Consider the following 27,908-nt stretch of genomic DNA (forward strand, 5'->3'; position numbering starts at 1 on the left):
TGATGTTACCTAGCTAGGTAATGAAACGTTTGGATATCAAACCTACACCTTAAACCTCAATCTGAGCTACAAACCTTGTGAATACTTACCTAATTAAACACCTAACCTAACTCCTGAATAACTATTTAGCTGAGCCCCAACATAACATTCAATCACAACTCACCCAAACCCCTGAAACTCCCCCAGACCTTGACTGAGACACTCTCCTCCATCCAAATGCCTTATTCTGTCCCCAGCATCCCCTTTCCCCAATCATTGGATCAAACATCAGTACCAAATAGAAGCATATAGCACCCCATTCTCACTCACTGGGTTCTTCTGCAGAACCCAACCACACCCCTCTGACACAACACAACCTCCTCCACTCCAGACCCACCAAACCCTTCCCCCTCACCATTTGCCAAAGATGAACCACTGTGTACCTTTGCTAGACACAAAGCTCTTTGTCTCACTACTCAACCAAACACCTCTCCTCAACACAACATCAACATGACATCAGCCCCCATACACAATTTCTCCTTTCCAAAGCTAAACACCATCACCTATTTGGTCCCTTGCTACCTATAGCTTAGCACCCTACAGGAGCTGTCAAAGTCATTGTCTAGGAGGCTGGGTTACTGTGAAAAAGGAGATCTTAAAATCATAGAATTGCTAGCATTGGAAAAGGCCATTTGGCCATCAAGTCTGCATCATCCCACCCAAACTCAGCCCTTAACCCTATACCCTGCAATTACCATGGCTAATCCACCTAGCCTACACATCCCTAGACACTACAGGACAATTTAACATAACCAATCCATCGAACCTGCCCATCTTTGCACTGTGGGAGAAAACCTGAGTACCCATGCAGATATGGGGAGAACATGTAACACACACAGTCACCCAAGGCAGGAATTGAGTCCGTAGCGCTATGAAGCAGCAGGAACCCAAGCCACCATTCTTTACCCGAATGTCTTTTCTATTTTCCGATAAACCAGCTCAGTTATTGTAACACGCAAGTGCAGTGGTTATGGCCGTGCCTGTTAGCTTGAAGGACCAGGTTTCAGGTCTGGCACCACAAGAGCCACTGCCCCACTGTACTACAATAACGGGGATCAGAATAGAAGTACGGATCTGTATTTCTGAAGGGCCCGGACTGGGACTATCCAAGCAGAAATGTAGGACTGCGCCGTCTTGTTAATAGAGGAGCAATCTACTTATGATATCCACTATCAGAAAATCCAACCCAGAAAGCTAGAATCAAACAAAAAGAGAGACGGAGAGTGGAAACAGAAACATCTTCAATGACCCGAACCCACCCGCTCTCTCTGGCGGCAGTTCCCGTTAATCTCGCGAGAACAACGGGGGCCTCGGATCAAACCATTACCCCCGCTACATTTCACTGAATTTTTTTTATCCAGGTATAGAATTATTAATTTGACATTTGAATTATATTTTATTGGTTAAGAATGGAAACTCGGCGTTGTTAGTGTTGAGCCATTGATACATGTACATCTCCTCCCATTCCCTCTCCCCCCTCGCGTTGTGAATGGTGTGGTCTGTTGGACGGTTCCAGAAGCCGGAGCTCGAGCCTCCTCCCCTCCCCTTCCCTCCTCCTGTCGGGCGGAGACGAAACTGCCGTGAAAGGAGTTTGATCCGCTCCGATCGCAAACATGTCTACTCTGGGGACTCTCGCTTTTGATGAATATGGTCGACCCTTCATCATCATCAAGGATCAGGAAACCAAAACTCGACTAACCGGGTTGGAGGCGCTGAAGGTAACAGTTAGATGCAAAAGCATGTGAGGCCCGGGCCTGGCTGCCGTTAGCTGCTCACCCACATGTGGGGTGTCCGCGGCCTAGAGCGCCGGCGGGCTCTATTTGTGTTTGATTAGGCATCTCGTCTCTCGGTGTCCTGGTCAGCCATACACCACCACTCTGCTCCCCGGTCTCGTTTGATCTGAGGCACGGGGGTGAAATGGCTGACTTGGGAGCGTCGATTTAAATGTATTTTAAAATATATATATGCTAAAACATAATCATGGCGGTTTCCTCCATGCTCCGCCCTCTCGGCGTTGTGATAGTGTGCGGCCGACACTCGGTGAGTAACAACCAAAAGATGGGAGTTTGACTCTCACTGTGTTAATGTTAACTACTGGATCGCCATCTCGTCCTAATCGATTTATCCATTTGTAGAAAAATCCCTCGGGAGGATTTAAAAGATACTCGCCTATTCGCAAAGTCTTTTGTTATAAAGCTCATTCATTGAGACTTAATACTGAAAACAGTTTTCATTATTATAGTGAATTCACATCTGGAAGGAGAAAAATGACAGATTTATCTAGCACCTGTCATGCCCACAAATGTCCCTCAGTGCTTTACAGCCGTGAATTTAATTAAAGTGCATTCACAAATTATTCTTGATCTCTTCCCCACCCCACCCCCCAACTCAAGGGAAATAGTAAGCAAATAAAATTTACACATTAAGTATCTAACGCCTTGTATTTGGATGATGGAGAGATACAGTGTGGTAAGAGTGCTTTGAAGTGAAAGGAAACTTCTGGAATATAAACATGAATAGACCATTTGAACCAAATGGTTAATTTCTGGACTTTATTCTGCATTGATAATAAATTTGAAATATAGAGCATACATTTTGGAAAAAGCAGAATCTTGATGTTAATAACAGCTTTACATTGCGCATGATCACTTCTTCTGTTTTTGATATTCTGATGCAGATTTTTCAATTGATGTTTTTTAATACCAGCACTAGTTTCTGTAAAATAAGCAATCACCAATTTAGATAATTGAATCAATGAATAACTAAAAATAAAATGTCATTTCATTTTCAATATAGTAACAAGTAGAGCTTTTTTCAAAAAATTAGACTTTTGACAAACCTCTATAAACCAGTTTTTGAAATAGAATTCTGATGTTGCTTTCATTACAGTCACATATTATGGCAGCAAAAGCAGTATCCAATACATTGAGGACTTCTCTTGGACCAAAAGGTAAGATCACAATTTTTGAGTTTTAGGTAAATCTCAGTTTTGAAGTACTGAAGAATGTGAGGCAAATAAGCTTCTCTTACGTTAATTAATATATGTTTACTTGTAAATATACAAATTAGGAGCATAAATTGGCCATTTGGCTCCTCAAGACTGCTGCAGCATCCAGTAAGACCTTGACTGATCTGGCAGTGTTTTGAACTCCACATTTCCAATAATCCTTAATATTGACATATCTGTTTGGAAAGGATTCACTTTGTTTTACATCTCATCTGATGTTATCTTTCTGAACTGCCAGAGAAAGTGGTAGATGCATGTATAGTTACAACCTTTTTAGGTAGATACATGAATAGGAAAGGTTTGGAGAGACAGGCAAATGGGACAGTTTAATTTGGGAAACCTGGTTGGCACGGAAGAGTTGGTCCAAATGGTCTGATTCTGTGCTGTATGACTATTTAATGTAACACTAACAATTTTAGATTTCCTACAGTGTTGAAACAGGCCCTTCAGTCCAACAAGACTACCCTTAGAGTAACCCACCCAGATCATTTCCCTACATTTATTCCTGACTAATGCACCTAACACAATGGACAACTTAGCATGACCAATTCACCTAGCCTGCTATTCTTTTGAATTGTGAGAGGAAATCGGAGCACCCGAAGGAAATCCACACAGACACGGGGCAAATGTGTAAGTTCTGCACAGACAGTTGCCCGATGCCAGAATTGAACATGGGTCCCTGGTGCTGTGAGGCAGCAGTGTTAACCACTGTGCCACCCGTAAATTCTTTTACACGGTTTGACAAGTACTAAGCTTTACACGTTGTTAAAATATTAAAGGTATGCCGAATATTTTTTCTGACTGAGCTCCCCTCCAGGTTTTAGTTTACGTGCATTGCTACACTGGACCTTTTACTACATTTTCAAAATTGTTTTACCATCTACTGATGATGTGAAACAAATCCTCATGCAGGATTTTGATATAGATGTTTAATGATTTTGTGGTAATTGCACATATATTTCATGTGTGTCCTCTCTAAAGAAACATAGGAAAAGGAGTCAACCATTCATCTAGCCTGTTCTGACACTCATTTATATCATGATTGATGTGTGGCTTAAGTCCACGTGCCTGCCTTTGGCTCGTACCACTTAATATCTTTGTTTAACCATCTCAATTTAAGTTATCCATCTCGGGTTTAAAATTAACAGCTGTTCTAGTACTGCCATTTTTAAGAGTTCCAACTAAAGTACCGTTTGAAGTGCCGCCTAACATCACTCCCGATGTCTGGCCCTAATTCTCAGATGATGCCCCCAAGTTCTAGAATCTCGAATCAATGGAAATAATTTATCATTATCTACCCTGTCTTTTCCTATTACTATCTTCGAATAGATCAACACCTAACTGTCAAAGTTCAAGAGAAAACAGGCCTAATTTATATAATCTCTTGTAACTTAACCCCTGAAGGCCTGGTATAATTCTTGTAAACCTACATTGTACTTTCTCCAAGACCAGAAGATCCTCCTGACTAGTACAGCAGGAATGTAACTGGTGTTTTGTATAGCTGCAGCATAACTTCTGCATCCTTATACTCCAGTCCTCTGGATGTATAGGCCAGCATTCCAGAGGCTTTCGTGATTATTTTCTACACTTGTTTGTGGCATTTTAAAGATCTATGGATGAACACCCAAGTCCCTTTTTATATGTACTGTATTTAGCTTCACACTGCCTTACTTTGAATTCCATCTGCCACAGATTTGCCCATTCACCTAGTCTATCAATATCTCTTTGTAATTTTATGCGATCATCTACGTTGTCTACAATGCCACCTAACTTTGTGTTGTCAGCCAATTTGGATATGCGACTTTCTAATGTGTTATCCAAGTAGTGTGAATAATTGAGACCCTAACATAGATCCTTGGGGAACACCTGTCAATCTGAGTACCTACTCATTATCCCTACTTTCTGTCGCCTGCCACTCAACCAGTTTCCAGCCATATTTATCATTTTCCATCAATTCCATTGGTGTTTGTCCCTTAATTAACAGGGTCTTAAGTGGGACTTTATCAAATGGTTTCTGGAAGTCCATATCAACAACATTCATGAACATCCCTGTCCACTACCTCAGTCACCTCTTCAAAGAATTCATTGAGATTTGTCAGACACGGCCTATGACTGCTTATTAGAATAAATTGCATGTATCAATAACGTGGCATGACAAATATTGTTTCATTGTTCTTGTCTGTCGTTCTATTTTGCAATCTTAGAACAAATAAAGCTAGTACCTTATCTATACAGAATGATCCACTGTTGGCCATTGTTGGTCTTTCTAATATTGAACTAGTGAGAAGACAAATAGCAACAGTTTCTACTTCTTGCCTTTTTGGAGGTTGTGCAGTTGAGAAAATAACTTGAGTGTGGCTATAATGAATAATATGACAGCTTTAAAATAAGGTAGTCTGAATTTTGGAGTTAATGAAATAAAAGCAGTGCAGGAGAAACCAACAGATTTGATAGCATCTGTGAAGAGGAAAACAAAACTTTCAATAACATTATTCCCTTACTGATTATTAAATCGTAATACATAAGAACAGAAGTAGGCCATTCGGTCCATCAAGGAAGTTCGGATGGTGGTAGAGAAGTGGCGTAGGTACAGATTAGGTGTTAATAGCAGGATGCAAGCAAGATATGTTGTGGGGCAGGTGCAACATACAAGTTGTTGAACTCAATGTTGAGACCTGAAGGCTGTAAAGTTTCTAAGCAGGAATTGAGTTGCTATTCCTCCAGGTTGCATTGCTCCATTGAAAATGGCAGCATTGCCGAGGGCAAAAGTATTAGCATAACAGCAAGATGTATCATGAGGGCCGGTGATCAGAAAGTTATTCCTGAGGACAGAACAGAGGTATTCAACAAAACTATCACCCAATCTTTGGTGGGTCTTGCCAGTATAGAGGAGAGCATGTTGTGAGCAATGAATATAGTGTGCTAGATCAAAAGAAATGGACACAGACCCTTGAATCCAACTCGTCCATGCTGACCAGATATCCTAGCGTAATTTAGTCCCAAGTGCTCGATCTCTGTGACTCTAAGTATGGGTAAACTTCTTTGCTTGGAATGTGTATTTAGTGCCTTGGAGAGAGAGGAATTAAAGGGATAAGTGTTAAACTTTCTATGATTATGTGGGTAGATACCGTGAAGAGATGTTGGGTGTGACGGGAGAGGAACAGCATCTTGTGGGAGGAGTAGCCCCTGAACAATACTGGCAGCTTGTGGCATCCTGCTGGAGGTGACAATTGTGACAGAGACTGAACCTTTGAATGTGTAGGCTGGTGGGGTGGTCAGTGAGATTAAGGAAACCTTATTGTTGGTCTAGGAGGGAGGAGTAGCGGTGAAGATAGAAGTGCGAAAATGGGTGGACATGACCGGGGGTGATATCCTTGATTGAGGAAAAAAGGAAGCCATGTTGGAAACGTTCCCGTAGAAAGCTGAAACATTAGAACTAGTGTGATGGAGATCGTGAAATTGGGAGCATGTAAGTGAGTCCTTATGGGAAGAAGGGTGTGAGGAATAGTAGTCAAGGCAACTGAGAGTTTGTAATGGATATTAGTGCATATTGCTGCTCTTGCGAAGCAGTTAAGAGGGAGTGAACCACTGAGGTGGTTGGCCCCAAAGTCCCGTACTTCCCCCGGGATCCTGGGCCCCACAGCCTGAGCTGCCTATGGAATTTTAGTTTTGTCCCTTTTAAGGAAGTATCACGGTGAGCCTGTATCGACTGCTGCTGTACACCATCCACCTCTTTTCCCTCATCCACTGCCCAGACGCGCCTTGGCGTGCCCATTTGCAGTTGGACAGAGGGGATCCCCAGTGGAGGGCTCTCTATGCGCGAGTCCTCACCCTTTCTCTCAGGGATCTGGGGTGGAGGGTGCTGCACGCGGCAGTCCCATGCAACCGCAGATTGCAGTGGTTCGCAGACTCCCAGCCCAATTGCTTGTTCTCTGGTGGTGTGGAGTCTGTGGACCATGTATATATTGGATCTGAGCACTTGCATTTCCTTTTTGATTTTCTAAAAACCTTCTTCTCTGTTTTTGGTTAAACTTCAGTCCCATGCTCCTGATCTTCGGGCACCCGGTATGGAGGAGGGACAGCAGATCTGAGGGCCTCCCCATGGGTTTGCTCCTGGGCCTAGCCAAACTGGCCATAAACTGGTCCAGGCAGCAGGCCTGGAGGGGGTCGTTAGGTCTGATTGCCTGCTCCTCTTCTGCAGTTATGTTAGAGCCTGGGTACCTCTGGAGAAGGAGCATGCAGTGTCCTCCAACACCCTTGAGCTGCTCAGGGAGAGGTGGGCACCACAGGGAGTGGAGTGTATTATTTCCCCGTCCAAATCTATTTTGATTTAATCCCTGCCCTCCCCTTCACTGTTTGATCACACAGCATTGCTCTTTGATGTGAAGGGCACTGCTTGTCACTGGCCACTTTGGTGTATCTTTTCTTCCTGATGGTGGAAATTGAATAAAGATTTGCACACCTCCTGTCTTTCACTGTGTCTCACATCTGCACACACACACAGGTGCTGGGGAAAAATAAGCATTACTGCAGTTAGGCGATAGTGTGGGGGTTAAAAGAAGGGTTAATTTTTTTTAATTAAAAAAATAGGATTTTTTTAAAAAACAGGAGTATCAGGTATCTTCTTCACTCTGAGAGCTGGTTCTGAGGGAGCTGGATCAGTGAGTGAAGGATTCTATCTTGTGTCAGGGAGGGGACTGACTCTTTAAAAAAAACTAAGGTGGTGAATGGGTGATAAACCAGTGAAGCCTCCTCCTCCCCAAAACCTCCTTTGACATAATGATCCCAAGGTGCTTCTCAAAAACCTAAATCAGACTTATCTTGATACCAAACGACAACAGATAAAAGTCAAAAGATGGAAATTATGATGAAGGTTTATAATATATTCATGTTACTTTGGAACCTTAATTCTAAAGTAAAAGGCTTTTGAATATAGTTCTGAGAATGTGAATCTCTTAAAAGAGATCAGAACAGTGAAATACTGACATGCTTTCTTGTAAATGATATGACTTAGAAAAAGTGACCAGCAAACTATCTGGGTACTTAACAGCTTTGTGTTGGAGGTTGATGGTTGTGGATCGGCTATTCAATCTTCCTTTCAAAGAAAATGGTGAAGAGCGAATTACTTCTTTCTATCTAGTCTACTGTGTTTGTTGCTGATAATGTAGTCTCCTTCCCACAGCCCATCACAAACTGGAAGGACAAAAAGCCATTTTCTGCTTTGGCACTGACCGTAAACTCTGCCTTCCACTTTGATCTCATTACATACACATATCACACAACACAACCGTATCTTGTTTGCTACGTTGAGCTGACCTATTTTCTGCTATTAACACGTACTCTTTACCTATAGCATTTCTCTACTACCATTTGTACTTTTTTTATATATTGGACCAGAAATGTTACTTTATTTCTATCTATGCAGATGCTTCCAGACCTGAGTTTCTTCAGTACTTCCTGTTTTTACTTTAGCCTGACAACACCTTTTCATTTATCACATGAGCAATGTTCATTTTGGCAGAATAGTAAAAGGCAGTTGACCCATGTCAAGTATATTTGCCTATCTTTGTGTGGATGGAATAATTTAAAAACTTTTTGTCATTTATGTAAATGATTTGGATGTGAATGTAGGAGGTGTGGTGAGTAAGTTTGCAAATTACACTAAAGCTGGTGCTGCAGTGCAGTGAAGGTTATCTTAAAGTACAACTGGACCTTGGTTATAGCGCCAATGGACTGAGGCATGACAGATGGAATTTAATTTAGAATTATGTGAGGTGTTACATTTTGCTGAGGCAAATCAGACTTGACTAATACAGCTGCTGGTACGGCCTTGGGGAGTGTTGCCGAAAAAAAGGGATTTAGGACTGCAGGTGCAATGTTTCTTGAAAGTGGAATTGCAGGTAGACAGTATGGTGACTTGGCTTCATTGGTCAGTGCATTGAGTATATGAGTTTAGATGTCATGTTGTGGCTGTACGAGACATTGGTTAGGCCACATTTAGATTGCTGGGTTCAATTCTGGTCATTCTGCTATAGGGAAGATGTTATTCAACTTGAAAGGTTCAGAAAAGATTTACATGGACATTGCTGGGGTTGGAGGGTTTGAGCTGTAAGGAGAGGCTGAATAAACTGGGGCTACTTTCCTTGGAGCTTCAGAGACTGAAGGGTGACCTTAGAGGTTTGTAAAACCATGGGCACAGATTGGGTGAATAGCCAAGGTCTTTTTCCTAGGCTAGGGAAGTCCAAAAGGAGAGGTCATAGATTTAAGGTGAGAGGGGAAGGATTCTAAAAGGACCTGAGGGGCAACATTTTTTGTGCAGAGGGTGGTGCATATATGGAACAAACTGGCAGAGGAAGTGATGGAGGCTGGTCCAATTATATCACTTAAAAGGCATTTGAATGGGTTTAGAAGGATATGGGCCAAACGCTGGCAAATGGGACCAGATCAGTTTAGGATATCTGGTTAGCATGGATGAGTTGGAACAAAGGATCTGTTTCCCTGCTATATAACTCTGACTCTACAATTAGGGTGTGATTATGTGTTCGCAAGTTGTGAGGTTGCACACCCATGTGCCTTGTTGTCTGAAAGTGGTGGAAGTGTGGCAAATTCTACCACATCAACAAAAAAAAGAGTTCTGGATCACTTAGGCCATCAAGGGATTTGGAAACAATACCAGTGGATAGTTTTAAGATACAGCATAATGATGATTTTATTAAAGGTTTCAAGTGCTGAAAGCTCTTAAGAGTAGGCCAGTGTTCCAGTACTTGTAATTGCTATCAATTTAACAAACCCAAATCAACTCTAATTTAGAACCAAGAATATCAATGGTTATACCTGAACGACAAATTATACTAAAATTTTTAATTAATTGTAGATTATCTTGGTAACATTTTGTGTGGTATCAGCTACATAAGCTTGTAGATGCTGACTGATGATCTGCACTAGCAATATGAGCTAAGTATTTTGTTCTGTTAAAAGCTGGTCATAAAGTTGCTTTTGTTCAATTTCAGGTCTTGATAAAATGATGGTAGACAAAGATGGAGAAGTGACAATCACCAATGATGGTGCTACTATTCTGAGTATGATGGACGTGGAGCATCAAGTTGCCAAATTGATGGTCGAGCTTTCTAAGTCTCAGGATGATGAAATTGGTGATGGCACCACAGGTGTAGTTGGTAAGTTGGAGACTAATGCTGTAAGCACTTTTTTTGGAGTTTTCTGAAATCTTTTGTTGGTGAATTCAGAGATTTTGAGCAATAAGAAAGCAGGAAACTTCTGTTATTTGATGGAATCTGTTCTCCCTTTTCAATGTTGATTGCATCTTCACATTTTATGTACATTTACAATTTTTTCCATATAATCCTTAAACAATTACTTGTAAATTGTTACACTAGGATTTTAGTTGTTCCCCTCGATCTCTAACCCCTAGTCCCAGAATATGATTCACATGGAATTAGTCTCTGTATTTTTCAGAAGTTTATGTTGCATGATCTCTTTTTCAGTTCTTGCTGGTGCCCTTTTGGAACAAGCTGAACAGTTACTGGACCGTGGTGTTCACCCTATTCGCATAGCTGATGGTTATGAACTGGCTGCTCGCCATGCCATTGAACACCTGGACAAAATAAGTGATAGTTTTCTGGTAGATCCGAATAACAAAGAGCCTCTTATTCAAACAGCTATGACAACACTTGGCTCTAAAGTGTGAGTACAAATTATATGAACTGTATTGATTGTTTCAGCAATTCCCATGTAAATATTGTAGTTTTATGCAGATTTCCCAAATGCAGCTTGCAGTTGTGACCATTTACAAAGGTGTTAGGTAGCCATCTTGCCACAGAGAAGGTTAATGTGATGCAAGACTATTGTCATGTTGTACCTTGTGAATCATTTATTAGCCTGTCCAATATTACATTTGAAATATAGTAGTGATGAGGGAATTCTGCAATTAAGGGGGTAGATAAGGATGTCAGTAACCATAGCTACTAATTCTGAAGAAATGTGTTGTTTACACATTGCAAGGGTAAGGGATATCTTAGCAGCAGACAGTAATATTGTTGTCCGTATTAGAACAAACAATATGGGGAGTGGAATAAAACAATAGCTTGTATTTATATAATTCCTTTCAATCTTTTGGGACATTCAGAAGCACTTAACTGTCTTTCAAGTATATTTGAAGTATAGCCACTGTTGCAATCTCAGAAATATGGCATCCAATTTTTAAAAACCATGTTCTCTCAAACACCAATGTGATAATGACCCCAACCTGTTTTATTGATTACCAGTATTGGCTGTGACATTAAAAATTACTTGACTACTTCTCTTTGAAAAGGGTATATTAGAGAGATATTTTGCATCCAGGTAAGATCAGAAACAGGACATCAATTTTGACAACTGTAGAAAATGGTTCAGCCTTTCATGTAGTACTCGCTCAATACTAACCTGGATTGTCAGTCTAGAATTTTGTGCTTGAGTCTCTGGAGCAGGACTTTACCCATAATTTTCTACCTCCTGAATCTGAGCCATAGGTGGTGAGCTCCTCTTGTGATTCTGTAGGGAGTTAGGAGCTAGCTTAATAAAGCAGGAACTTGAGGTTATTCTAGACGATGATTGAACCACATGCAAATGTGCCATGGAGAAAGATAGATGGGAAGACTTCATCTAAGACTTGGCGCTAGACTTGACCCCACAACTAGGAAACAAAATTACATATCACCTAAGAAAATTACACAATTCCAGACAATTAAACAAGACGGAATTCCAGAAAATGAAACCCGACGGGACCGACACCCCACGATTCTACGGACTACCAAAAATCCATAAACCAGGAGCCCCCCTCAGACCTATAGTCTCACTACCCGGAACACCAACTTACAGACTGGCCAAAGAACGACACGCAACACCTAGTAGAAGAGTCACCACTCAATCCACTCCACCCAGGAATTCCTAAAAATCATCCAAAAACACCAAAATAGAGGAAGACGAAGCGATGATCTCATTCGACGTAACAGCACTGTTCACCTCCATCAACATCAACCTAGCAAAGGAAACACTCGCCACGCTTTTAGAATAGACCATCACACACACGCCAACCACCATCAAACACATTACCAACGAAAACATCATGAAGCTAGTGGACCCGTGCCTCACCACCCCCTTCACTTTCAACAATATAGTCTACAAACAAACCAACGGCACACCCATGGGATCTCCGCTACCTGGAATCATAGCAGAAGCGGTAATGCAAAGGCTAGAACAAACAGCCCTACCAGTCATCAAACCAAAAATCTGGGTTCGCTACACAGATGACACCTTTGTCATCACAAAACGAAACAAAATAGAAGAGACATTTAACATCACCAACAACATCCTCACAGGCATAAAGGTCACCAAGGAGGAAGAAACTGGCAACAAACTCGCATTTTTGGACGTCACAGTGGAAAGAAAGGACAAGGGAGAATTACAAACCTGCGTATACAGAAACCTGACAAACACTGACCAAATACTCAACTACACCAGCAACCATCCCAACACACACAAACGAAGCTGTATCAGAACACTATTCCAGCGAGCCACCACAGAGTGCATTACAGACGAACTTCGAAAAACAGAGGAGAACCACCTTATATGACGTATTCAAGAAGAACGGATACTCAAAAAACACCGTGCGCAGATTCCTCAAGAACAAACCATGACAAGCAGACAAAACACAGCCAGAAACCCTAACCACCTTCCCATATATCAAAGAAGTTTCAGAAATGACAGCCAGACTACTGAGACCCCTCTGAATCCTAGTAGCACACAAACCCACCAACACTCTCAAACAAAAACTAACAAACTTAAAAGACCCAGTACAACCCATGGACAAAACCAACATCATCTATAAAATTCCATGCAAGGACTGCCACAAACACTACGTAGGACGAACAGAAAAAAAGTTAGCCACCAGGATACATGAACACCAGCTAGCCACAAAAAGACACGACCCCCTCTCCCTCAGCCCTACACACGGATGAAAAAAACCACCATTTCGACTGGGACAACACATCTATCTTGGGACAGGCTAAGCAAAGACATGCCAGAGAATTCCTAGACGCCTGGCACTCCAACCACAACGCCATAAACAAGCACATAGATTTAGATGCCATCTATCAACCCCTCAGAAAACGAACAAGAAATGACATCACCACTAACCCCAGGAACCCCATCCAGGAGAAAGATATAAATAGAAAGCAGGAGACAACAGCTTCGCCTCACTTGGAGGTCACCACTGATGATGTTACCTAGCCAGGTAATGAAACGTCTGGATATCAAACCTACAGCTCAGCGAGCAAACCTACACCTTAAACCTCAACCTGAGCTACAAACCTTACGACTTCATCTAAGAAGTGGTGTAGAAATGACAGATTCCTTTTCATGGGATATTAATGAAGAAACAAAGCCGGCAGCTTTACCTTTTGTCTTGCCTTTACTTTAGTGTGATCACATCTGCCTTTAAATTTCAAGTGCCTTCTTGTTATGACCTGCAAATTGAATGACTGTGCTATGTCTTTGAATCTAATTCATTAAGAAATTATAAATTTTAACAGTTGCATTAGTTTTGCCTCACAACTTTCATCTCTCATCCTATCCCTTTAACAAAGTGCCTGTCATTTTTTACTGTTAAGAAATAATAAATTACCTTAAGACTTGTGACTTCCTGTTGCTTTTGAGCTTAATAATTTTGTTTTTGGCTGGAACTTCATCAAATGCATTTTGAAAAATCCAATGCGTATCATTACAGAGTTCTTCATAATTCACTCCTCAACAATGTTAGTTGGTAAAACAACTTTTCAATTTATTGTGGTGATCATTCTTTAATGTTAAAATGTTTGTAGAAAATATTGGTGTAATTCAGTGGTCAGCTAGAATCTGCTTAATTCAGTGACCTGGTGGCCATTAACTTGGGTTCCAGAGCTGAATAGTCAAATGTTGTAAGCCATCTTTGCAGGTGTCTTTCTCTCTTTCTCTATTTTCTGAAATTATTTATTTCCTGTTTATACAGTATTAATCGTTGCCATAGGCAGATGGCAGAGATAGCCGTAAATGCTGTCTTAGCTGTTGCTGATATGGAGCGCAAGGATGTAGATTTTGAGCTGATGAAAGTGGAAGGTAAAGTTGGTGGAAAACTAGAGGATACGCAGTTAATTAAAGGAGTCGTGGTGGACAAAGAATTCAGCCATCCACAAATGCCAAAGGTTGGATATTTTTGCACTAACATTCAGTTCCAAAGCGCATATGACTGACTTATGCATATAGCTTTTAAGTGGCAATTTGGATACTATTTTTGTTCCAGTAGCTTTGTGTTCAGAAATGTTCATTTGCAGGACAAATTACAACAGCTTGCATTTCTTTAATGTTTTAATTTATCAAAGCATGTTTAGATGCTTTGTGCGAATGTTTTAAAATAAGTTTGTTACTGAGCCACATATTGTGGCAGATGGCCAAAACATTGGTTAAAGAAGTAAACATTAGGGAATTTGTGTCAGTATTTACTGTGGAAAAGGACGTGCAAAATATAGAATGTGGGGAATTGATGTTGACATCTTGAAAAATGTCCATATTACAGAGGAGGAAGTGCTAGATGTCTTGAAACACATAAAAATGGATAAATGCCAAGAACCTGATCAGGTGTAGCCTAGAACTCTATCGGAAGCTAGGGAAGTGATTGCTGGGCCCCTTGCTGAGATTTGTGTCATCGATAGTCACAGGTGATGCGCTGGAAGTTGGCTAATGTGTTGCCCCTATTTAAAAAAGCTAGTAAGGAAAAGCCAGGGAACTATGGACTAGTGAGCCTGACAGTGGTGGCGGGCAAGTTGTTGGAGGGATGAAGAGTGTAGTGCTGGAGAAGCAGAGCCAGTCAGGCAGCATCCGATGCGCAAGAGAGTTGACATTTCGAGTATAAGCTCTTCATCATTCCTGATGATGAGCTTATGCTCGTAACAGTATCTGCTTTTCCAGCATCTGTAGTCCTCACTTTCTCCACATTGTTGGAGGAAATCCTGAGGGACAGGATTTACATTTGCTAAGGCAAGGATTGATTAGGGATGGTCAGCATGGCTTTGTGCATGGGAAATCATGTCTCACGAGCTTGATTGAGTTTTTTGAAGGAGTAACAAAGAGGATTGATGAGGGCAGAAAGGTGGACATGATCTATATGGACTTTACTAAGGCGTTCTACAAGGTTTCTGATTAGTAAGGTTACATCTTATGGAATACTGGGGGAACTAACCATTTGGATACAGAACTGGCTCAAGGGTAGAAGACAGAAGGTGGTGGGGGAGGGTTACCTTTCAGACTGGAGGCCAGTGGCCATTAATGTGCCACAAAGATTGGTGCTGGCCTTTTCATCATTTATATAAATGATTTGGATGTGAACATAGGAGATATAGTTTGCAGATAACACCAAAACTGGGGGTGTAGTGGACAGTGAAGAAGCTTACCTTCGAGTACAACGGGATCTTGATCAGATGGGCCATTGGGCTGAGGAGTGGCAGATCCAAAATGTGAGCTGTTGCATTTTGGAAAGGCAAATCAGGACGGGGCATTTACACTTAACGGTAAGGTCCTAGGGGATGATGCTGAAGAAAGAGACCTTGGAGTGCAGGTTCATAGTTCCTTGAAAGTAGAGTCGCAGGTGGATAAGATAGTGAAGACAACATTTGGTATGCTTTATTAGTCAGAGCATTGAGTATAGAAGTTGGGAGGTCATTGTTACGGCTGTACAGGCCATTGGTTAGGCCACTTTTGGAATATTGTGTGCAGTTCTGGTCTCCTTCCTATCGGAAGGATGTTGTGAAACTTGAAAGGGTTCAGAAATGATTTACAAGGATGTTGCCAGGGTTAGAGGATTTGAGCTATAGGGAGAGGCTGAATAGGCTGGGGCTGTTTTCCCTGGAGCGTCGGAGGCTGAGTGGTGACCTTATAAAAGTTTATAAAATCATGAGCATGGTTAGGATAAATGGACAGGTCTCTTCCCTGGAGTGGGGGAGAGTCCAGAACATAGGGTAAGAGGGGAAAGATATAAAAGAGACCTAAGGGGCAACATTTTCATGCAGAGGGTGATGCGTGTATGGAATGAGCTGCCAGAAAATGTGGTGGAGGTTGGTACAGTAACAATATTTAAAAGGCATCTGAATGCCTATATGAATTAGAAGGGTTTAGAAGGATATGGGCCAAGTGCTGGCAAATGGGACTAGATTAGATTAGGATATCTGGTCAGCATGGACAAGTTGAACCAAAGGGTCTTTCCATGCTGTACATCTCTATGACTATGAATTCAAGAAGTTTATTTCCAGATGTCACATTAAAATAGTGACAAATATTTTTGATTATTCTGAGCCTTATATTTAGCTACTAAAATGTATATATTAGTAAGATTTTAAAGGCATTCTGTTTTAAATTTATCTTTGATTTAGGTAATAAAAGATGCAAAGCTTGCTATTTTGACATGTCCATTTGAACCACCAAAACCCAAAACTAAGCATAAGCTTGATGTGACTTCTGTGGAAGACTACAAAGCCTTGCAAAAATATGAAAAGGATAAATTTGAGGAAATGGTCAATCAGGTCAGTAGTTTGATATCTGGTGGACATGGATGAGTTGGACCAACGGGTCTGTTTCCATGCTGTATATTTCTGACTTTTAACACTGGACTTTGTATCAAGTCTTATTTTTGCATTTCTTTCTTTGCCAAGATAAAAGACACTGGTGCTAACTTGGCTATTTGCCAGTGGGGATTTGATGATGAAGCAAACCATTTGCTTCTCCAGAATAAGCTTCCCGCTATACGCTGGGTTGGCGGACCTGAAATTGAGGTGAGTATAGTTGCCTCGAATTCTAGTGTGTGAATCATGTATTTTGCTTGAATATCTATCTTTATAGCACGGGGCAAAATTAATACTTCTGTCTGTGATGCAGCTGATTGCTATTGCCACTGGAGGGCGCATTGTTCCTCGGTTTTCAGAACTTACCTCTGAGAAGCTTGGGACTGCTGGTATTGTCAAGGAAATTTCTTTTGGAACTACCAAGGATAAGATGCTTGTGATTGAGGAGTGCCAGAACTCTAGGGCAGTGACAATTTTCATCAGAGGTGGAAACAAAATGGTATGTATGATATTTGGGAATGTCATGTTTGAAGTAAACTTTGTTTTAGGTGAAATTTGTTTTTTCCTGCAGCTGTTTGCCATTTGGTCTTCTATGATATTAATCAACTCTCCTTATGATTCAAGATTTTAACAAGACTTTCAAATGCAACTCTAAAATTGAGTGACATTTGCTTCAGCTATTACTGGCTTTCTCACCTCATTCCCCTCAATTCTGTGCATGTTTAGAATATCGGTTGCCCCATATTTATTTTGGTGGTCATGTGCTAGATCTGGATTGATGTCAAGTGCTACTGTGCTTCATACTCTGTCAAAACTACTTTTTTACTCCAGGCTGACCAGAAAGGCTAAAGCAAAACCTTCTTTCCTCTTGTAAAACTGTTTCGCGAAATATGTCCCGAAGAAGGGTTAGCATCCGAAATGTTAACTTCTCCACCTCCTGATGCTGCCTGGCTTTCTTTGTTGTTCCAGCTTCCTGTTCGTCTACTATTACTATAAATACTTCCCTCTACCCCATACCTGCAGGAGCAATTATGAAAAACTTATAGCTGTCTCAAGTCACTGAGTTAAATGTTTTAGTAAGGATGGAAGTAAGATCTTGACACTTGTTTCGCAGTTGCTCACCTGTATATCTTTCCTTCCTCTTCCTACCATTTTACCGAATCCCTCTGGTCCCAATCAATTATTTTAGGCAAACATTAGCTTAAACTAACATTTTAATCACTATTTTTATTTCTACTTAGAAAACTCTTCATCTCTCCTGTACAACAAATCTTAAACCTTTCTGTTTTGTCCTCAAATGGGTTGCTTCATGCTTATTGTTTTTTTTAAATTTCATTCACAGAATGTGGGCGTTGCTGTCTAGAAATAGCAATATTTTCTTTTCTAAAGGGCATTAATGATAATTGTAGGGTCACCATTACTGAGACTAGATTTATATTCCAAATCAAAACGTGAATTCAAATGCTTAACAACTGCCATTGGTGGCATTTGAACCCATGTCGCCAGGCCTTATCCTCACGCTTTTGGATTCTAACCTAATGACATAATAACTATGCCACTGTCCTCTGGTATCTGTTCTCGCACACAATCTATTATTTCTGGTCTGGGTAAAATCTTCGAAACTAATTTGCATTTTTAGGTAATACTGCCTGCCTTTTTTAACTTCTCAATATATTTTGCTTCAAAGCAACTACCAAATCTTAATCCTTTTATTCTAAGTTATTTCTGTAGTCCATAACATAAAACAGTGTATTCAATTTTATATAATTGGAAAATACTTCAACATAATGTTTTTGTTTTATCCTTACCTGTTGTCTGCTGAGTAGAATCTGAATAAATTTGTGCTGTTGCATAGTTTTATAATGTTTGTAGGTAAGGTTTACTATCAACAAAAAGATGAATTATTGATGTTTTCTTCATCTTATTCATTTTTAAATGAGATTCTGCTCTTCATAGTGTGTATATGTGTCTGAGCATAGAGCTTAGTTTCTGCATTGAGTTTATTAGTGATTACAACATTTTATTCCAGATCATTGAAGAAGCAAAAAGAGCACTTCATGATGCATTGTGTGTGATTCGCAACCTTGTGAAAGATAATCGCATTGTATATGGTGGTGGTGCTGCAGAGATTGCTTGTGCTTTAGCTGTCAATGAAGCTGCAGATAAGGTAAAATGAACATTTATTCACGTTCTGAGTAGTTTGTGTGATTGATGTTTTGGATCATGGATAGTTAGGATTCTCTTACTTTTCATTTAGTTTTGTTTGTATGGAGCAGGATGCCAAAAATCACAAATTGCTGGGTGGTATGAAGAGAAATTGTGTTACCAGCTATTATCACTTTTTTTTTCCCAAGCTTTGTATTGTACCTGTTACTGGTGAGTGGTTTTTAATTTGCAGTTGTTTTGTTCTGTTTCTGTACAGTGTCCTACTTTAGAACAGTATGCTATGAGAGCTTTTGCAGATTCTCTGGAAGTCATTCCAATGTCACTTGCAGAAAACAGTGGTTATAATCCAATTCAGACAATGACAGAGGTTCGAGCTAGACAGGTGAAGGAGAACAATTTTGCACTGGGTATAGATTGTTTACACAAGGAAACAAACGGTAAGTAGCTTTTCCTTTTTGATTATTGTACTGACGTAAGTCTATTTAATCATTGTCTTGCAATTCAGTTACAGTTTTTACTGTGGGTATCTTATTCATTGTTATCAAATTTTAGTAGATGTGCTCTGTAACCCTTATACTAGTTTCAGTGTCACATTACGTTGACATAATACATTTAAAATAGGAAATTGACTGAAGGCTCATAGGAGTTATGGAAACCAAAAAAATGGCAGAAAAATGTTGGAAAAGTTTGGAGTTGGGTTCAAGAGGAACATTTTTATACTTCCTAAAAGGAGAGGGGGAAAAAACACAGAATGAGAAAGGAAGGAGGTGCTTCAGAATTTTAGAGTTTATAAGACTAAAAAATATCATCGCTAGTGGTGCAACAAAAAAGATTAGGATTCACAAGGGACCAGAATTGGAGAAACAAAGCATTCTTCATTGCAATGATTAGATGGACTGAAGTGAGCCAAATTAGCTCAACCAACAGAGAGTTGGTGGATGTGCTGGACTTGGTGACAGTTGGATTATATATACTTGAGTTTTAGATGTTGTTCCTGGTGGGTATAGACCTGAGAAGCCAGCCATCAGAAATTGAAATAGTTTGGAAGTAACAAAAGCGTGATGCAGGTTTCCACAGCAAATATGCAGAGACAAGACAGTGATGGAAGTAAAATGGTCTTATATGTAGAAAGGATATGGGATCAGAAGTCCTGTATTGAATAGAACACCAGCAAGTTTACGCAATATCTAGTCCAACCAGAGACAATAGCAAAGAAATTGGAATGATAATGAGAACAGAGTTCAATGGTTTCAGTCTGCCAAGTATTTAATTGGAGAAAATTGCAGCTAAACAAAGACTTAAGTGTTGGTCTGGTAATCCAAAAACATAAGCAATGACAATCATGTTATTTGGTGGTAAAAATGAGTTCGTATTGGAGTACAGTTAAAACTGAACAGCTCTTTCTTGAGTAGTTGTTAAATTAGAGGGGATTAGCGATAGATTCTTGAGGAATTCCAGAACTAACTGCTAAGAAATGTCCAGTGCAGAAAATAATCTGGATAGATAGGAATGGAATCAGATGACCACACAAGTAGTAAACATAAGATTAGATAGTGGCCATTTGCATCTGAGGTGCAGAATGATGGAACTGGAAAGTACAATCGCAGAGAATGGTATTTCTCATTTGATTAGAATAATTTTATTGCAGAGGTTAAGCGGAAATCTGATATAAGAGGAAGGTATAGAATTGTCAGAAAGATGGGCATGAATTTGGAAGGTAATATGATCAAGGCTTTGAAGAGGAAAAGGACATTGATACTGCAGTTATAGAGAAAAAAAGCATGGAAACATGTCCTTTGGTCGCACTCTTCCATGTTCACCAGATATTAATCTGGTTGTATTTTAAAGAACTATCTGGTTGAATTAAACTTTTTGAGAGGGTGTTGATCATAAATTTGCAAGGGAAGTGGGGTGGCAGTGTCTTAACAAAATAAATTGCCTGGTATCAGCCATGAACAGAGGTCAGTGGGAACTTGGTCTGAATTATTTTAAGTAAACAAATGGGTCCTTTTACAACGGTGAAAAATTGGGTTATGGTTCATTTATATTGACCTCATGTATCTGAGTTGGTTCAAGTATCTCTTTGTTGCTTTTTAGGAAAAATCTTGACATATGCAGTTACCAACTTGCACATCAAATGAAATAAATTTTCTAATTTTTGTGTGGCTTAATTGACAAACGTTGGTCAGGTCGCTCATGGACTGCTTTAAATGGTGCACATCTACGCGAGGGGACAGCAAAGCTCTGTTTAATGATTCGTCCAAAAGGCTGAGATGTTTCACATATTCTATTCCTGACAAAATATTGGACTATTATTTTGGGCCTGGTTTCATATGCTCTTTCAGTGCAAGTTCTACACACACATATATTCATTTCTTTCCTGTGAGACTATTGTATTTAGTTGGCCTTGATTGTAACAGACATTCATGTAGATTGATAGTTGTAAATGATAACTGCATGTTGTGACTAGGTATAGCTGTTGCAGTTTTAATATTTCGAGTAAAAGTTCCAATATTTTTTCACATTTTTGGGCAAAGTTGTTGGTGTTACGTGATGGATCTTCACAGCAAAGAGTTTGGTATGTAGGAACATTTGTCCTTCATCTGTAGGAAGGAGTAACTAGTTTCAACCAAAACTACCCACTTTGCAGATTGATATTGGGAGACTTTCCTTCTGATGAAAAAATGAACACATGAACCCAGATACAATAGGAAGAGAAAATCTTTTTCATTTAAGAACTAATTGAATATTGCAATGGATTTGTCAACCAAGATAGCCACTTTCCTGTAATTATCTTGTCATTCTGCAGTGTTCAGTCAATCTTAGAAATGACTTTATAAAAAGCTTCTAAACCTTTCAGCAAAAGTGCATTGTTACTGTTTCATTGAAATGACGTTGTTTAACTCAGTACACTAATACCTTGATTTTTCATTCTAGATATGAGAAAACAGCATGTCATAGAGACTCTAATTGGAAAGAAGCAGCAGATTTCTTTGGCTACCCAAGTTGTAAAAATGATATTGAAAATTGATGATATTCGGTGCCCTGGAGAAATGCAGGAATAGATATGTTTTACTGACAGGAGAGTGGTAAAATATAGAATATGCCACAATTAACATTTTCTGTTGAGTTATTTATTTTTGCATTACACTGTAAGCTGCATATATTTGTTTAAAAGAACTGAATAAAAGCTTAGACCATTTCTGGGTTAATCTTTCACTTACTATATGCAGCACACAAGTATATTAACAGTTTGACATTCCTCAGATAGAAGACAATAGCAAATTTTTCAAACATCCCAAATAAAATGTTACTTATAATGCACGAAATCATAAGGAATTGCGTAGTGCTAGAAGTTGAGGTCTTTTGTTTATCAATGTATGTTTCTTTTGGTCATAAATGTGAAAGGAAAATTATGACTGGTAAGTAAAGGAGCAGTAAACCCTGGCCATCAAATTTTGTTAGAATAAACTGAAAACGTGTTGATCAAACTGTACAAACCTTTTTTCAAGAGGTTTATTAAAAAAAAATAAAAGTCTTCAGTTACTCTACCTTTTTGACATGTCTTATTGACAAATATTGAAAAAGGCTCCCATTAAACCTTTTCTCTCTGCTTATAGTGTACTATTAGGAATAAATTGTGTGCTAACGTGGCAATAAAAAAAAAGCTCAAAATATTGCATAATGGCAATAATTCATTCAGTAATATTTTGGGTTTCTTACAGTCATAAGATGACATGCATATTGCTGCAATCCATCCAATTCATAAGGTAACAATGTCCTTGTCAGTACTGTCCTTCCATTCCCGGTTTCCAAATGTATGGAGTAAGTTAACTAATTCTATTAATACTCCCTGCTGCACTGGGCACCCATATAGGATGTCAGTCATTTGATTCCCAATGGATGTAATAGAGTTGTCCTAAACTGGAATTGGTGATAGGTTTTTTTATATATAAACCTGTTCGAACAGGATATTACATGAGTTTTGAGAAGATTTGTAGCTCAGGTTGACATTCTGGATGTAAGTTTGCTTGCTGAGCTAGAACGTTTGTTTTCAGGTGTTTCATCACCATACTAGGTAACATCATTAGTGAGCCTCCAGTGAAGCACTGGTGTTAGTGATCTGCTTTCTATTTATGTGTAGGTTTCCTTGGGTTGGTGATGTCATTTGCTGTTCGTTTTCTCACAGGATGGTAAATGGGGTCCAATTAGATGTGCTTGTTGATAGACTTCTGGTTGGAATGCCATGCTTCTAGAAATTCTCTTGCATGTCTCTTTGGCCTGTCCAAGGATGGATGTGTTGTTCTAGTCAAAGTGGTGTCCTTCCTCATCTGTATGTAAGGATACTAGTGAGAGTGGGTCATGTCTTCTCATGGCTAGTTGATGTTCATGTATCCTGGCGGCTAGTTTTCTGCCTGTTTGTCCAACGTAGTGTTTGTTACAGTTCTTGCAAGGTATTTTGTAAATGACATTAGTTTTGCTTGTTGTCTGTATAGAGTTTTTCAAGTTCGTTAGCTGCTGTTTTAGTGTGTTGGTGGGTTTTTGGGCTACCATGATGCCAAGAAGTCTGAGTAGTCTGGCAGTCATTTCCAAGATGACTTTGATGTAGGGGAGAGTGGCTAGGGTTTCTGGACACGTTTTGTCTGCTTGTTTAGATTTTTTTTGCTGAGAAATCGGCGGACTGTGTTCATTGGGTACCTGTTCTTTTTGAGTACGCTATATAGGTGCTTTTTCTCTGCTCATCGTAGTTCCTCTGTGCTGCAGTGTGTGGTGGCTTGTTGAAATAATGTTCCAATGCAGCTTCGTTTGTGGGTGTTGGGATGATTGCTTCTGTAGTTTAATATTTGGTCCATTTGTGGTGTTTTCCTGTAGATGCTGTTTGAAGTTCCCCATTGGCTGTTTGTTCTACTGTGACATCTAAAAATGACAGTTTTTTGTAGTTTTCCTCTTTAGTGAATTTTATGCCAGTAAGGATATTATTGTACTGGAATAGTGAGGGGAAAGCTCCCTGATGAGGTGCTAATATCCGAAACTTTGATTCTTGGATGCTGCCTGACTGGCTGTGCTTTTCCAGCACCACAATGTTCGACTCTAATCTCCAGCATCTGCAGTCCTCCCTTTCTCCTAGCTGATTATAACCTTTCTGCAAAGCCTCTTCCAAGGATGCCTACCTTGAAGGGGCTTATGCCTGAAACATTGACTTTCCTGCTCCTCAGATGCTACCTGACCAGCTGTGCTTTTCCAGTACCATACTCTTCAAAGATGTTCATAATCCAGGCTGTGTTATTAGAATATATTAGGGGAATGGCACACAAACTCAGTTAACAGCACATGTCACATTATCTGGGAGCCAAAACCATTATATAGGACTGACTTGTTCTGAAACATGCCAAATAGACAAAACAAAACTCAAGGTCTGGTTAATGTTACCTTCATCAGTTCACTCTCTTCATTCTCTCTTTACCATAGAATGATATGAATTGTTTTGCTATTGTAGGTAACCTTAACTGAGATAAATGTTTTTGATTTCCTGATCTGTTTCCCACTCCTTCCTAAAATAGTTATGTTAATGTTTGTTGGGTGGGTGGGGAAATCTTCTGTGTTGGTGTTGTGAAGATGATTACTGCTGTGACCGTCCAGGTTGCCACTGTTCTAGAGATTCACCTCCAACAACATCACTAAGTGAGCAACAGGTTGCATTCCTACTGGCAGATACAAATTTAGGTCTTCACTTGTGACTTAAGCTTCCATTTTCTGCCTGCCATTTTTAAATTTCACACCTATCGCTCATCACGATCCTTACCACCTTGAAGTGAACCTGGGTGAGTCAATTGAAAACCTTTGATTTAATTACCATAATGTTTCCCTCAATTTTGGTAGCTCTCCTAATTTAGATCAGGAAACTAGGGAAATCCTATCATTTCATGTTGTTTCCTAACTTAGGTGCTTAATTCCTTAAGCTGTTCACACTATGCTATCACATTTTTACCCCTCCATGTTCTCACATGTTTACTTTCCATTGTGGTCTGTGGGAGTAAAGCCATTGTTGATTTGTATTGTTAGAGACCACTATTTCCCAATTTAGGCAGTAAATGACTTGGAGCAGTTTTCTGATAGTTTATTTTTGTTAAATAGCATTTTAGATATGATACATCCTTTCATTAGGCAAAGAAAGGACATTGACGGATGAGAACACTTTACCAGTGCCAAAGCTATCCTGCAGAATAGTGAAGTGGGGGTGATGATGTTGAAATGATATCTTTGTCTTTTTCGTCTTTCCAAAGGCTGATGTAGGGGAAATCCTGGTCTTCTCCCTGATCTGGTAGATCATTTCCCTCTATCCTCTTGCTCATAACAGTCTCTCTACATGTGTCCCTGATGATATAAATGCTTTTGGGAGATAGCAGAGATGGCAATGTCAATCACCTGTCTGAGAACTCAAGCAATGACTGACCATGTGTAGGTAATCATGATGCCAGGATGATGACCACTTTTCCACCTCCATTTGAAGGGTAGTTCTAATTTCTTATAAGTATAAAGATCTTGTTTGTTCAAAACACTGCATTGGTAATAGGTGAGAATGGGTCTGATCAATCTTTGACACAGTTGTGAACTTGGTGGTCTTTATATTTTCATATACCAGAAGTCTGTTTATATTTGGGGAAGTATTGTGACTGATGTAACACTCAACTTAGAAAATATTAACTATAAAACAATTTCAGTTTTTAAAAAGGACCCCAATTTCCCATACCCTCCCTCAATTCAAACTGTGTTAGTCCAGTTTGAAATTGAATATAGCTGGGAGTAGTGCTATTCACCTAGTTCTGTCCTATGGCCTTTGCAATGGCAGTTTTCAGTATCTGATTTATTTGTGCTGCAATACTTTAGCTTTGAAATAGCACAGAATATGGAATCTCTGCCTTACACCCAAGATTAGTGCACTTTCTTCATTAAAAGCAACAATACTACGGATGCTGGAAATCTGAAACAAACAGAAAATGTTGGAGGAACTCAGTAGTCTGACAGCATTTATGAAGTGAGAAACAGTTAAAGTTTCAGATCCAATGTGACATAACAATGAAGAAAAGACAGATGTACCGTATGGAAACAGAGCCTACAGTCCAAATCATACATGCCATCGTTGACCAGATATCCTAAATTGACCTAGTCCTATTTGCCAGCACTTCATAATCTTAAACCTCTGTAAGGCCATCCCTCAGCCTCTGGAACTCCAGGGAAAATAGTCCCAACCTATTCTGGCTCTCCCTATAGCTCAAACCCTCCAACTATGGCAACATCCTTGTAATTCTTTCTGCACCCTTCCAAGTTTAGCAACATCTTTCCTTATAGAGGTTTACAAAATTATGAGGGGCATGGTTAGGGTAAATACGCAAAGTCTTTCCCTGGGTTCAGGGAGTCCAGAACTAGAGGGCATAGGTTTAGGGTGAGAGGGGAAAGATATAAAAGAGACCTAAGGGGCAACCTTTTCAAGCAGAGGGTGGTACGTGTATGGAATGAACTGCCAGAGGAAGTGGTGGAGGCTGGTACAATTGCAACATTTAAGAGGCATTTGGATGGGTATATGAATAGGAAGGGTTTGGAGGGTTGGGTGCTAGCAGGTGGGACTAGATTGGGTTGGGATATCTGTTCGGCATAGACGGGTTGGACCAAAGGGTCTGTTTCCATTCTGTACATCTCTATGATTCTATATAGCAAGATTGAATGCAGTATTCCAAGAATGGCCTAATCAATACCCTACATAGCCACAAAATGAGATCCCAACTCATGTGCTCAATGCACTGATCAACAATAGCAAGCATGCCAGACGTCGTCTTCACTAACCTGTCTACCCTTGACTTAAGAAATGTTAACTATTTTTTCTCCACAGGTGCTGCCAGATCTGCTGAGTTTCTCCAGCACTTTTTAATTATGATTCCAATAAAGTGGATTCTTTGGACTGAATCTGTTTTGAAGGGCATTCGCGACCTCGCTATGAATTTGACAGGATTCTGGCGACAATAAGGACAGAATAAAGTTAGGACTGTTTATTACTTAAACTGCAAATAGATTTCCCCCTGCTCCTAGTAGAGGAACCATAAAGTCGGTTTGCAGATTGTCCAAGGTTTCCTTTGGTCTAGGTTGATTAGCATCTTAACTTTCATGGCTCTTTCTGTTATGTTTAGCACAGATTAAGCATCTCTGACTGTACTGAGCCAAGTCTCTCTCTAAACTCAGCCATTGCTATAATGCTCCATGAACTTCTCTGTTGTGTTTTTATGATATATTCCCAACAGGCTGACCCTGATGCATAGTAGAACTGCATCTCTACCTTTCTTTTGTTAAAACATCATCTGCCACTCCAGCAGCTCTAAAAGATGAGGCCTCTTTTTACTAGTTGTTGAATGCTCCACAAGTGCTTCCGAATTAAAGCTGATGAGTATCAGGTTTCATAACATACGTTCACTATCTTTGCTGCCACTTCCTTCAAGAACCTAGGATGTAGGTCATCAGACTCTGGGGATCCATCTGCCTTCAATCCCAATAGTTTCCTCTGTACCTTTACCCTTGTGATGACAAAATTCAAAATTCCCTGGATGCAGGAAAGGTTCCAGTTGATTGGAAAAGTGGTAATATAGTGTCCTTAATCAAAAAGAGAGGGAGGTGGCAAGTAGGAAACTTTACATCAGTTAGTTTAACATGTGTTGGAAAGTTTTTAGAATATTATTAAGAAAGTAATAACAGATATTTGGAAAGTCAAAACACAATCAATCAGAATCAGCATGGTTTTATGAAGGGTAAATTGTGTTTAACTAGAGATCTTTGAAGATGTAACAAGCAAGGTGGATAATAGGGATCCTATAGAGATAGTTTACCTGGACTTCTGGAAGGCATTTTGATAAGGCGCTGTGCAAAATGTTAATACACAAGGTAAGATTACGTGAGGTTAGAGGTAATTTATTCACTTGGAGAGAAGATTGGCTAATCAACAGAAAGCACAGAGTGGGGATAAATGTTCCTTCTGCTATTGCAAGATGTAACTAATGGGTTATTGC

General features: G+C 39.9%; 1 protein-coding gene across 1 annotated transcript; it reads left to right on the top strand.

Annotated features, from left to right (window-relative positions):
* The first annotated feature begins 1,564 nt into the window (after positions 1-1,564).
* On the top strand, positions 1,565-22,406 carry cct5 (chaperonin containing TCP1, subunit 5 (epsilon)). Its single transcript, XM_072575522.1, has 11 exons — positions 1,565-1,757; positions 2,929-2,989; positions 10,057-10,221; positions 10,549-10,747; positions 14,088-14,280; positions 16,501-16,650; positions 16,780-16,899; positions 17,003-17,188; positions 18,719-18,856; positions 19,112-19,292; positions 21,793-22,406. The coding sequence occupies exons 1-11, from the start codon at positions 1,653-1,655 to the stop codon at positions 21,918-21,920; spliced, it is 1,626 nt and encodes a 541-aa protein (XP_072431623.1). The 5' UTR covers positions 1,565-1,652; the 3' UTR covers positions 21,921-22,406.
* Positions 22,407-27,908: the final 5,502 nt, after the last annotated feature.

Source organism: Chiloscyllium punctatum, chromosome 8 (genome assembly GCF_047496795.1).
Source record: "Chiloscyllium punctatum isolate Juve2018m chromosome 8, sChiPun1.3, whole genome shotgun sequence".
In the NCBI taxonomy this organism is placed as follows: Eukaryota; Metazoa; Chordata; class Chondrichthyes; order Orectolobiformes; family Hemiscylliidae; genus Chiloscyllium; species Chiloscyllium punctatum.

What these genes read in the sequence shown, in the direction of transcription:
- cct5 (XM_072575522.1), top strand. Translation starts at nt 1,653, where the DNA reads ATGTCTACTCTGGGGACTCTCGCTTTTGATGAATATGGTCGACCCTTC. An exon ending in GACTTCTCTTGGACCAAAAG is followed by an intron (nt 2,990 to 10,056) that starts GTAAGATCACAA and finishes GTTCAATTTCAG; the next exon opens with GTCTTGATAAAATGATGGTA. An exon ending in TTGGCGGACCTGAAATTGAG is followed by an intron (nt 16,900 to 17,002) that starts GTGAGTATAGTT and finishes TCTGTGATGCAG; the next exon opens with CTGATTGCTATTGCCACTGG.